Raw genomic sequence first — 13,630 nt, forward strand, 5'->3', positions numbered from 1 at the left:
TTCTATTTTTGCCAGACTCCGTTGATACAAATTGGGGAAAACCCGGTAGTTTTGCTGAAAAGTTAGGAGTCTTCCATTTGTTTTGGCCTCACGATCGATCGAAAAGTGGGCGAATTACAGGTAAAAAACAAAAATATCAATCCGCGCGCAATGCATTTTGGGATTTATAGCGGGCCGCTATAATTATTAGAATCGACTTATTTTTCACATTTTTAACCGTTTAAAGACGAAAAAAGTTATCGCAATAGGACCATATAGTATTATTTTTACATTAAATATAGTTTGTGATCTTAAATTAGATCTAAAAAACGTAGGGAATGGGGCTTTAAATTTTAACTCCTATTTTGAGCCTCTGTTCAAGCTAATTCAATATGGACCCTGCTTGAATCAGGCGCTCGGGTTTCCAAATAGTATGCCGACAACGTGGGACTCACGCTGGGCCCGAGACATATTTTTATCATGACCTAAACGTATGCCGTCTTCAATAGGTCATTGTTGTACTGATAGATCGTACAGAGGAATATTCTTTGATGCCATGGCATTGAATTCCACGTTGATCTAAACCGCTTAATAATCATTTAAATTTGCTCAACTAGATAAAAATAAATTTATTAAGCCCTTATATAGAGATATAGAATGATATATTGTAAGTAGTATAATTGTTAGTTTTAATAATGTAATTACATCTTCTCTGTGGAAATAAATATCCTCACGGTAGCAATTTGTACGACGGCACAGAAGATGAGATACTACGCCATGGTCACCTGAACAATATCCCCTTTTAATTACCCTACTCAAATTCATTTACTTGTTGTGCTTTCCCCGTTTATGTACGATTTTAGTTACATACTTCCCCAAAGTCTGTAAGTATTATCTTCGTTTGTCAGTCGACGTTTCGATTTTTGTCTGAATTTTAATTATATTTTAACTACAGTGTATTATTTTTTACGTATGAAACGCCATGTGTACCAACATATTTGTCTTCAAGTGATGAGTTAGTATTAATGATATGTGATTTGTTGTTCTTTTTTTTCTTTCACTTTATTTTATTACAGATACACAAGAAATGGTAGTTGTCGGTGTAGTACGATTAGATATAAGATTCCCTAGGTTACATTCTGAACAAGAGGACCTCACTAGGAAGTTCGTTTTAGCGGTAAGAAACAAATACAAAACATTCCCATGCAAACAGCGATGGCGACATGGGGTTTGATGATGTGGACGAAAGTTCTGTCGATAAATGTTAGGGGAGATTTACCAATGTCGGAAGAGGGGTGGGATATATGTAAATTAAGTGATTAAAATAGTAATTTCAATGTATTCTTGGGCGAGTTATGTCTCCGTGGACTCGTGACGATTTCCCAAAATTTGAAACAACACATTTTATTGGCTTTCCGTGGTTGGGCATGCGGACTATATACATGTCAGGAAAATCCAGACATCACATTTTCTTTTGTTTCAAAACAAGCAACAACGACACATTGCCATATTATTTTGTTCAAGCAATTACACCTTGGTTCCGCTTTAATCAATTAAGCCTCACGTTAAGGGCATACTTGAGATATCTTGACGGTCCATGGGAAACTGTTCCCTTGGTCAATGGTAAATCCTGACCAAATACAGCCTCGATTATTATCGTAAGATAATCATAGTTGAGCTACAATTGCCCACGGGTAAAAGCCCGCCAATTTAGGCGTTGCGAAAAGTTAAGTTAGAGATGTGGTTTGAGTTACGGCAACAATGTATTACTGATCGTTGTTAAGGTCATTTAAGAGCCAGCGGCTAAAATCAAAACTTAATTAGATATATTCACACGTTGTTTGTAGAAGGAAATATGGCAATTTAAACTTTCTTTGGATAAACTCTAATAAATTAATATTGAAAACAATGTAACCAATTTTACAACCTTTTAGGTCAGCGCGTAAAATGAATTTGACCGATTTTATTTGCTTTATAATTTATCCTGTGTGTGCATTAGAGATTGAACACACATGTGCTTCGTAGTGTTAGTTGAAAATACAAACGTTGAGGGAGTTATGTTTACTAAATTATGACTCAATCGTCTTGTTTTTTTTTTTGTCTTGTGTGAGTTCATCTCACGTTTATTTAAATTCTCATTGATAAATATTGTATACATATAAGTACATTTGTGACAAGTGTTTAAAGTAGTGAAAATACAGTTATATTTACATAATAGATACTTGAATTCAGTATTAACCATATTTGTTTTCATTTAACATTTTAGATACGATGCTAATTAAAATTTAAAAATGAAGGATGGCGGTAAAATACATGATTAAAAATCCTTCTTGTTAAACTTAAACATCTTGTTTTTTTATTAAAAATGTATTGTCCCGAATAAACACTATTTGGTGACATTAAAATGGCATATTTAAAAAATATATATATTTTTTTTAAGGGGACATTTATATCTTTAAGAATAATACAACAAATTAAATTCCACTTTTTTTTATCTTTGCAGGTAGATAGTTTGTATAAAGATAGTTTAGTAAAGCAGTACTATGAGTCAACATCAGTAACCCAGTTAAGGTTAGAAAACAATTAAGAGTTTGCCTTTTATTACAACTTAAATGCGGTTTCACACGATGCAAATTATTCGCGCTCGTCGAAAAGCGTCAATATATATACATACATTCTATCTTCTTTGTTTTCTACCCTATACTATCTCCACCCTCTATTCACTAGCCTTGTGCCTCTTTTGTTTTATTTCATTCATTCCTGTCTGCGGGCAGCGCTTTCCTGATAATATCTATCTTTGTCCAAATACCTTCACTTGCACTAATGAAGGGCTAGTGTTGCCCGAAAGCTCTGCTAACTTTTCTGGCTGTTTTACTTTATAATTTTGATTTAGCTTTTCGCTTTTTTTGTATCTCCATTGAGATCCAACCACTGATACCCACAGCATTGTCATTTTGTATCTCCATTGAGATCCAGCCACTGATACCCACAGCATTGTTATTTTGTATCTCCATTGAGATCCAGCCACTGATACCCACAGCATTGTCATTTTGTATCTCCATTGAGATCCAGCCACTGATACCCACAGCATTGTTATTTTGTATCTCCATTGAGATCCAGCCACTGATACCCACAGCATTGTTATTTTGTATCTCCATTGAGATCCAGCCACTGATACCCACAGCATTGTCATTTTGTATCTCCATTGAGATCCAGCCACTGATACCCACAGCATTGTCATTTTGTATCCATTGAGATCCAGCCACTGATACCCACAGCATTGTCATTTTGTATCCATTGAGATCCAGCCACTGATACCCACAGCATTGTCATTTTGTATCCATTGAGATCCAGCCACTGATACCCACAGCATTGTCATTTTGTATCCATTGAGATCCTGCCACTGATACCCACAGCATTGTCATTTTGTATCCATTGAGATCCTGCCACTGATACCCACAGCATTGTCATTTTGTATCTCCATTGAGATCCAGCCACTGATACCCACAGCATTGTCATTTTGTATCCATTGAGATCCAGCCACTGATACCCAAAGCATTGTCATTTTGTATCCATTGAGATCCAGCCACTGATACCCACAGCATTGTCATTTTGTATCTCCATTGAGATCCAGCCACTGATACCCACAGCATTGTCATTTTGTATCCATTGAGATCCAGCCACTGATACCCACAGCATTGTCATTTTGTATCCATTGAGATCCAGCCACTGATACCCACAGCATTGTCATTTTGTATCCATTGAGATCCTGCCACTGATACCCACAGCATTGTCATTTTGTATCTCCATTGAGATCCAGCCACTGATACCCAAAGCATTGTAATTTTTTCAGTATTTTGCCTTTGGATTCACATACATACATATACAATAATCGATACTTGTTTGAGCATGGATATATTTTCTACAATAAGTTTGAGTGTAGTTTAACTTATAGTGTTTGGAATAGTTTTGTGTCTTTTCATTTGCGATTACCTAGAATTAATAATTCAAGCTAATTCATTTTTTCGCAAACTGGTACATTGGACGTTCTTCCCCACTCTCGACATTTTTGGCAGATTTTAGTCCAGGCGACGAACAAAGTTTCATATTACCATGGACTTTAAATGTATAACCCTATAGTCGAAAACTTATTATGTGACCAGTCATACATAACTGTTTAAAGATGTATTGTCCCTTTGACTAATTCCAAAAAAATAAAAAATAAAAGATTTCGAAAAAAGGTGGGTCATTTTGAAGTATCATAATAGTTATTAACTATCACCAAAAATTTTTCGAAAAAAAAAAAATTTAACTGAAATACAGACGTTTTTTTTGTTAAAAAAATAACTTTGACTTCCAGTCAAAGTTTTCAATCAAAACATATCCCATAATGAAACGCACTTGTTTGGCTACTCTGTATGCATAATCATAAAACTTCCTCATAATCTGTGTGAAAATACCTTCTTAACCGTGACGAGTTGTAAACAATCCTAATTTAGCATATGCATAATGCGTACTCATGGTTTGAAATCTTTGTTTACTTTCGCTCGTGACGATTTTCCAGATGAAATGTAATTAAACTAATTTACCTGTTAATTACGTAAACTTGTTGTTTTTGGCTCGAATTTTCCACTTAAAGTGAATAACTTTAATATTACTTTGATATGGCCACTTTAAATTTAGAATATTTTGACTTTCATTTTTTTGTGTTTCAAGGGACAATACATCTTTAATGTTAGACATTCCTTTAAACCACAAGAAAAAAAAAACAGTAAAAATGTGCCTATTTTGTCATACAATTGTTACGTTGACAAATGTAGGTTCACAGATAGAAAAGGATTTTAAAATGCTTCTTCGGCCGGTTTTAATATATTATTTTAATTATGTTCCTATACAGGCTTGGGAGTGTTGTTGTTTACTTTGATATGTTAATAAAGGAACCAATTGGTAAAAAGTCAATACTTGGTAATGCGTATCCAAAGACGAAGCAGGCGATAGAGATATTTTACCAAGAAACGATAGATGGCCAACTAGGAGAATATCAGCTATATCCAGAATCAGTCAAACTTTATATAAGTATGATGACTTATTGTTTTAATTCTTGTATACGGGGTGCCGTTTGGGACATTTGTATATGCTAGAAAAGTTAGTATTAACTAATGCTGTAATGATAATAAATGTACGGGGCCTACAGACTACAAAATAATATTATAAACGGTACATTCTTTCTTCTAAAAAGAAATCATATTTCCACAGTACATTAGGCCTACATTATCACATTGTTGTGGTTTAAACGGCAATTCAGAAAAGACAAAACATATATTTCACTTTATCTTGATATTATGTTGACTTCCTCAGAAAACGATAACGATAAAGTACTGACTACTATACGAGCACCCGTTGGCGTTGTCACGACAGCATCGGTTGACAGAAAAGAACCCTTTTCAACAAACACACCAGTAAGACCATTACCACGTGGAACAACAATGCCGTCGCACAGAGCTGAAACGACTCCTCAGCTGGTGAGATCAACCAAATCAGTTACAACACAGAAAGAGAAAACGACAACGACACAGTCTGTGACAACAACACAGCCAACAACGACGACACGACCAGTAACAACGACACAGCCAACAACGGCACGACCAACAACGACACAACCAACAACGACACGGCCAACAACGACACAACCAACAACGACACGGCCAACGACACAACCAACAACGACACGGCCAACAACAACACAACCAACAACAACACAACCAGTAACGACGACACGACTAGTAACAACAACACGACTAGTAACAACAACACATCTAGCAACTACACAACCTACAACAGTCCCGACAACAATAACAACCACTGTTCCCACAACACATGCAACTACAGAAACTATGACGACAGAAAAATCGACAACACTGCAACAAACTACGGAAGAATTAACATCCAAAATGCAAACAACAATATCGACAACAACAGATGTAACTACCGTACAAGAAGATACAACTAGTGCAGATGTTTTTCCGACGACATTCATGTCTACTACACCGATAGCTTCGACGCAGAATCAGTTGCAAACAACGGACGAACAAAGAGAAACAACTTCGGCAAAACTACGTACGTACGCCTACATGCATTGATCATTTTTCATGTGATGTGATGAGAAAACACTTAAGTAGTTAAATAGGTCTAGGCTATGTCCGAATACGAATAAAATCAATTACACTATTTTTACTATAGTGATTTTTTTTCAGCTGATGTATTTGGTGACGGTTGTGGCTCATTAACTTGTTTAAACGGTGGTTCGTGTGATGACACTTCTGGTTTTGCAACGTGTGAATGCATCGAAGGTTATTTTGGATTAGCTTGCGACCAGAGTAAATACTTACTTACATATTTTGTATGTTCCTTGTAAACCGGTTGATGACATTATAAGTAACTTAAATTAAGTAGACTCGGGTCAAAGAAATCTTGCAATCTGATCTAAAATCCAATATTTTCAGACTTCATTTGCTGATCTACCTATGTCTATGTCTACCTTCTATCTATATTACCTAAAGCTCCGTATAGACTATCAAAAGTAGTTTGACCAAAAAAAAGTGATGTGCACAAATATGGTAGTGATATGCTTAAATATTTTAGTGATATGACATTATGTCATGTCCATAATGGGCATATCACATTTTTGTCACGTACATAATCTTTGATTGTGTAGACAGAGCTTTACATTCCAAGAAAAGTATCATAATAGCAAATTAATGGTAACCAAAAACATCATCGGCCCATTATATTTAATACGTATTTTGTAACGTTTCTTTTTCTAGGCGAGTGCGACTTTAAAACGTGCGACAATGGTGGTACGTGCCGGGTGGATGGAATGTATAACGTTGTATGCGAATGCCCTGATGGATATTTAGGCGTTTTTTGTGAAATAGGTATAGTTGCAAATTTTTATAGCGTGCAATTTAGGGAAACCGTATCTTTTATCAAATTACAGTGATGTCAAATAGGCTACTAGTTTGACGACTCGTGTCATCTCTTGAAGTTGAATTTCGCGCCTTGTTAATTCTATTATTTGTTTCAAAACACATAATCATTATTATCATATATATCATATTATTATACTAACAATTATTAATTGTTAAACTAATAATTATTTTTATTTGATCACCTAGCTCTGTCAGTGCAGCCTTGCATAAGTAATCCATGCAAAAATGGCGGAAATTGTACAGTGTACTATGACGATTATTTCTGCAATTGTCCTTATCCATACGGCGGTTATAACTGCGAGAAAAACACCATTGGTATGTATCGTAGTACGGTAGCTTGTACTTGAGTGTTTTGTCTGTCAGTATGATATTAATGCATACGCATAGTATGTGAGTAATATGTCTAGGCCTATGTGATTAATAAATTGTTACAGATTATATAACTATCGACAAATTCCAATTCTCTATTTCCGGTTATGTAGATGAAGAGAACACACCGCCCCCAATGTGTTTACAAGTTCCATTAGACGTTTGTCGCCATCAAGTTCCGTATAACACAAGTGGTCTGGATCATCCGTATGGAGTGGTTGATTCGCCAGAAGAAGCCAGCGAAAGAATCATACACTACCGAACCCTTCTGCAAAGTTGTGATGAAAACATCGATCGTCTTCTCTGTTTGATATTTAGTCCAGAGTGCCCTTTGGAATCCGGCTTTCCGCGGTCAGCTTGTAGGTATGTAATACGGGGCAGCACTGTATACATGTTAGTAGATACTAACTAATATCGTCCTATGCAAATTAGGCCTACAAGGTGACATAATAATAAATTCTTGTCGGCGTATTCGTGGGAAAATAATACAATTCATGAAAATTGCCCAAATCCTAAAATTCTACACACAAATGTATACTATTGCGAAAAAGGGTATTGGAGAAATCTAAAACCTTTTCTACACTATCAACCTTTATGTGACAAAAATGTGATGTGTCATATCACTACCATATTTGGTCATATCACTACAATATATTCAGCACATCACACATTTTCTGTCAAACAAGTTCGATTGTGTAGACAGAACTAATATCCAATGCGAAAACAGTTTATTTTACAGCAGGGAAGAGTGAACTTACAATCATTACACTCTTGCCTGGTTACAGATTTTTCTTCTAATCATAATTTTTTTGTAGCGATTATTGCTTGGAAGTATTGAATTCATGTTCGGATATGATTGACCCACTTACAGAAGAGACATATGAGGCTATCAATACGCTGTTTTATATATGTATGGTACTACCAACGGATAACGAAGAAGTCTGTATTGGACCACAGGAAATTGAACAAACTGGTAAAAAATAAAGTAATAGAGTAATAATTTGTATAATAAATGTGGCTTTGTTTGGTTCATTCTAAAACTATGCAAAGAGGAATATTCTAACAATGATATTTAAAAAAAAAACATTTTAGAGATATTTTATTGCAGACATCTGGTTCTTTCAATTTGTTAATTTGCATGAAATGTGTTACCTTTATTGCTGAAATAAAGTGTGATGACGAGGAAATCTCCGAAATTTCAAACCTCGACCCGCCTACCACTAAGACCACAGAAGCTTTATGATAATCACATTGGATATAGCAAATCTTTCACTCTCAAAACTAACACAGAATATTTTACCTCACAGTTGATCCCTGCTCGAGTAATCCGTGCCTTAATGGAGGTTCATGCACGACATATGGTGCTGGTGAACTTGAATATTACATGTGCGAATGTCTCGAAGGTTATATCGGTGAAATCTGTGATGTCGAATTTGGTAAGCTGGCATATTGATATATGTTTAAAAAGTTTTATAAAAGTTATTTTAATTTTTTGTTTAATTTGAAAAAAATAACATAATAACAAAATAAAATATAAGCAATCTTTTAAATAGCCTCTGACGATTAACAATTGTGTCCAAATTGCTTACTGCTTTGTGGAAAGTGCTTACTGCTTACATATGTAAAACTCAAATCTATCCACCTTCCTAAAAGTGGAAAACCGACATCTACTATTTCTTTAGCAGCAGGCATACAATAATAAATATCGTCTTTTGTAGATTTTACTGCATCTATCTGCACGGCGTCAACGTGCTTAAATGGTGCCACTTGTGAAGAAGACGATTACCTTCCAACGTGCATATGTCCAGAAGGCTTCATCGGACAACAGTGTGAAATTGAAGAAGGTAGCCAAGAATGTAAGTTATTTAAATCATGGAGGATACCTCCATGTGTAACTGTACTAACACACTAACCTGATTGCTGTTGACGATACGGTGATGGGTGTGTTTTGTTGTAGTAGATATGATACGCATGAAGCTCTTGATATTGTCTATTTCGGGGACTCCACTCACATAACTAGAATGATATACTGTATTGTGTATAGATAATGTAACATTTTACTTTACTTTTAAAGCAAGCAATGGTGAAGATATGTATGCGTCTATATGTTCTGATGTCATGAGTAGTTGCATTAATGTGCTCCCGTACAATTTGACCTCTCACCCTGACGTCACGGATCAAGATTATTTCGGTCAAGACACTATCGAAGACCAATTCCAAAGATCCGTTGCAGCCTGCGATCATCCAGATGTCGAACGTTTTTTGTGTTCTGTTTTGAACCCCGAGTGTGTACCAAGCAACGCGTTGATTGGTGCACCAAGGACCGCCTGCAAGTCTCTGTGCAATCAGATTCGCGTATCTTGTCCTAACCTGATGCCGATGAATTCTTCAACGTTCGAGCAGTACTGTGACCACATGATCGAGTCAAACGATATTGGAATCTGTATACCACCTTCTAATCCATTTAACAGCACTGAATCAGGTAGGTAATGGTATAGCACAGCTTCCAATAGGTCCAATAAGATACGATTAACGATCATCGCAGCAGTTAAAGTAAAAAGATAACTCATAGCTGGTAAAAAAATAAAACGAACAAACAAAATAGATGTATAGTAAAACACTGGACACTAAACGTACTTACGACATACTTTCTAAAAGATTTATCAATAACCATAATCATTACAAATAAATGTATACGAAACTACGATAATGAATCTTAATAATAATGTTGAATGATGATTTATATTTTCTATTGAGAAAAAATGTAAAAGCACGTACTATTTTGTTATTTAAGTTGTTTTATTTTATTTTGAAGATCATATTTGTTCTAATGTTACGTGTCAAAATGGTGGGATATGCTTCGAATTCGAAGGTAACCCTTTATGTAAGTGTAAAGAAGGATACTTCGGCAGCTTGTGCACACTGGGTATGTTGTTTTTAGTTTTCTATTCAGGACCTGGGTTTATCAGATAATCATAATGCACGCACGCCAAAAATGTTGTATCGCGTTCCGTACGCGATATTTCTTTTCGTTGGAGACCCTTCATGAAACTTCGCAAAATAAACATGGATATTTGTTATTCATATCCATAAGGTGTGATGTAACATCACTAATACTCCTTCGAGCCGTCTGTTTAGTCGAATGGATTAGACCATGGACTTTTCATGTCGATATATAGGGTTCGAAACTTCTTTTTTCTTTATAGTGAGACAAAGCTTATTTGGAGGGTTAGGTTTAGTTATATTATGAATTAGCTATCTTTCACAAAGGGTCCCCAACAATTACACTATTATCGTTTTTGTTTTGAACACACGGACAATCAAAGCGTACGCTTACAGGCAAACAGCGTTTGCAATTATACAGTATATGAATATATGTTGTTTGTTTTTGCTTAGAGTATAGTGACCCGTGCCTGTCGTCTCCGTGCCTAAACCAGGGTCTATGTGTCACCGACGTCACTAACTTTTACGTATCATATGAATGTGAATGTATGGATGATGGGTTCTATGGTACACACTGTGAGCAAAGTAAGTTTGCCACGACTTAAAAGGCCACTCCGGGTTTAACTTCTGAAGTTTAGGAAACTCCTAGTTTAACGTCTAAAGTACTTGTGCTTAAAGATTAAAGAGAAACTCCAAGTTTAAATTCTTTAGTACCTGTGCTTAAAGGGCAACTCTGGGTTAAACTTCTGAAGTAATTGTGCTTAAAAGGTAACTCCAGGTATAACTTCTGAAGAGCTTGTGCTTAAAGGGTAATTCAAGTTTAACTTCCAAAGAGCTTTTGCTTAAATGGCAACTCCAGGTTTAACTTCTGAAGTACTTGTGCTTAAAGGGCAACACCGTGTTTAACATCTGAAGTCCTTGTGCTTAAAGGGCAACTCTAGGTTTAACTTCCGAAGAGTTTGTGCTTCAAGGGCAACTCCGTGTTTAACTTCTGAAGAATTTGTGCTAAAAGGGCGACTCCAGCTTACCTTATGAAGAGCTATTGCTTACAGAGCAACTCCGAGTTTTACTTCTGCAATACATGTGTTTTAAATGACAACTCTGGGTTTAACTTCTGAAGTACTTGTGCTTAAAGGGCGACTCCGGCTTAACTTCTGAAGAGCTTGTGCTTAAAGAGCAACTCCGGGTTTAACTTCTGAAGTACTTGTGCTTAAAGGGCGACTCCGGCTTAACTTCTAAAGAGCTTGTGCTTAAAGAGCAACTCCGGGTTTAACTTCTGAAGCAACTTAATAAATAGCATAACGCTATATAAATAACTTGAACTCATAAATTCAATCGAAAATACATTTCCTTAATATACTTAAAATTTCTCTGATAATTACTTGTATATGAATATCATTTCGTTTCTCTAAGCCAATTCCATCAATTTTACTGTTAATTGGTTATATATCATGGTGAACCTTATTAATTCCAGGTATATGTGATGATTTTCCTTGTTCAAATGGTGGTACATGCATACCAAATGCATATACTAGCGAGTGCATATGTCCAGAAAGATATGTTGGTTCTTACTGTGAGATTGGTAAGTAGGCAACATTAGAAATATTGTTTTTAATATGAATCCTAGTAGATAAAAAATGATAACGAACTTTACGAGAGTAAAACCTTAGCGGCACTGTGTCCTAGGAGGTTGATCTCAAGAACCTTAAATACGATAACGTCCAAACGTCCCAACCTCATATTAAGAGGCATCTTTGTTTATGCATAAATCATTGGTGTTTTTTTTTCAGATTTGTATCCGGCTGACCCATGTCAATCAAACCCTTGTTTCAACGAAGCTACATGTGTATCACAAAAGATTGGTCTTTTCAGTGCTTACTATTGCGAATGCCTTCCACCGAATTATGGGAGAAATTGTGAACATGGTTTGTAAACAATTTTAATTTATTTGCGGTGGCATTTCACTATTCAATGCCTAATACATGTCTTCAATCTTCAACTAATTACAAAAATACAACGACCTAAATGAGAATGAATGAAATTATAACAAAGATGAATGTTTGTAATGACTGCTATGATGACTACAAACAACTTTATTTTATTTCTATTAATATTTTCAGATAACCCGTGTATTCCAAATCCATGTCATCATGCAGGTCACTGTACTCATAATGAAACCGGAAGTTTCGCCTGTAGCTGCGCACAGGGTTATGTGGGTGTACATTGTGAAGACACAGGTACTATTACTACAACATTTTCATTCATGAGTATATTATACGCTTATTGGACCAGTACATAGATAGTCTAATAATAGTCGGGGCATGCCATATGTGCTCTCTTTCAGCTTGTTATTTATTTTATATTACTATTTGGTGCTATAAAGTTTGCTGTACACCACGTATATTAGTTCTGAAAACAACTGTTGAGCTTTCTCGACGTTTCGATCAATATGATTTGATCGCAAACTTTATATCAACATTTGATTTCGCCATGCAAACCTCCAAACAATATATATATATATATATATATATATATATATATATATATCAAGCAGACAGTCCGAGTTAGAGTCTCATTCTGACAGATTTCCTCATCTTTATCGTTTCAAATTAATTAATTAAATTTCAGTATATCACCGGGCGGTTTAGAATTAATGTTCTTTTCCTGATGTGTTTATATATATAAAAGTATCTCTTCGGAGATCCCGCCTCGTGAATTAAAATACTGAAAGATGAGGGAGAATGTGAAAGAGTCGCTATCCAATCGAGTTTGAACAATACCATGAAGGCCCCAGTGGTCTAATGGTTAGGACAGCTGCATATCAAGCAGACAGTCCGAGTTCGAGTCTCGGTTGGGGCAGATGTCCGCATCTTTATCGTTTAAAATTAATTAAATGTCAGTATATCACCGGGCGGTTTAGAATTAATGTTCTTTGCCTGATGTGTTTATATATATATATACAGTACATATATATATACACTGTATATGTCACTACTACTACTACTTTTATTGTTATTTCTTATTAATGCAGTATTAGATCCGTGTGGCAGTAATCCATGTCTCAACGGTGGAGTTTGCATTAATAATGGTACCGACTATTCCTGTGTCTGTACACACGAATATGATGGAGATAACTGCCAGCAAGGTAACGTACAAAACCAGATAAACATTATTATATTAATATTTACATAGCTTTCTGTACTTCACAAAGTGCATTTACTGGAGGTTACAGTAATTAAAATCTAGTAAAATATGGTGGAAAAAAAGAAGAAAGAAAAGAAAAAAGTTTTTTCGAATGTGTCCCCAAATCTATCAATAGTGTCTCAGTCTTTAACTTCAATACCATTCTA

General features: G+C 35.5%; 1 protein-coding gene across 2 annotated transcripts in view; it reads left to right on the forward strand.

Moving 5' to 3' along the window:
* Window positions 1–13,630, forward strand: part of LOC140052453 (uncharacterized) — a 39,623-nt gene that overhangs the window by 23,983 nt on the left and 2,010 nt on the right. For both annotated transcript variants that reach the window (XM_072098428.1, XM_072098515.1), the window contains exons 4-21: window positions 1,056–1,156; window positions 2,483–2,550; window positions 4,877–5,055; window positions 5,338–6,096; window positions 6,234–6,356; window positions 6,804–6,914; window positions 7,155–7,283; window positions 7,451–7,700; window positions 8,153–8,310; window positions 8,645–8,773; window positions 9,056–9,193; window positions 9,412–9,819; window positions 10,153–10,263; window positions 10,734–10,865; window positions 11,755–11,862; window positions 12,071–12,205; window positions 12,401–12,517; window positions 13,312–13,425. In XM_072098428.1, coding sequence (XP_071954529.1) covers window positions 1,056–1,156; window positions 2,483–2,550; window positions 4,877–5,055; window positions 5,338–6,096; window positions 6,234–6,356; window positions 6,804–6,914; window positions 7,155–7,283; window positions 7,451–7,700; window positions 8,153–8,310; window positions 8,645–8,773; window positions 9,056–9,193; window positions 9,412–9,819; window positions 10,153–10,263; window positions 10,734–10,865; window positions 11,755–11,862; window positions 12,071–12,205; window positions 12,401–12,517; window positions 13,312–13,425 — 3,270 coding nt within the window. The remainder of the gene's footprint in view (window positions 1–1,055; window positions 1,157–2,482; window positions 2,551–4,876; window positions 5,056–5,337; window positions 6,097–6,233; window positions 6,357–6,803; window positions 6,915–7,154; window positions 7,284–7,450; window positions 7,701–8,152; window positions 8,311–8,644; window positions 8,774–9,055; window positions 9,194–9,411; window positions 9,820–10,152; window positions 10,264–10,733; window positions 10,866–11,754; window positions 11,863–12,070; window positions 12,206–12,400; window positions 12,518–13,311; window positions 13,426–13,630) is intronic.

Source organism: Antedon mediterranea, chromosome 1 (assembly GCF_964355755.1).
Source record: "Antedon mediterranea chromosome 1, ecAntMedi1.1, whole genome shotgun sequence".
NCBI lineage: Eukaryota > Metazoa > Echinodermata > Crinoidea > Comatulida > Antedonidae > Antedon > Antedon mediterranea.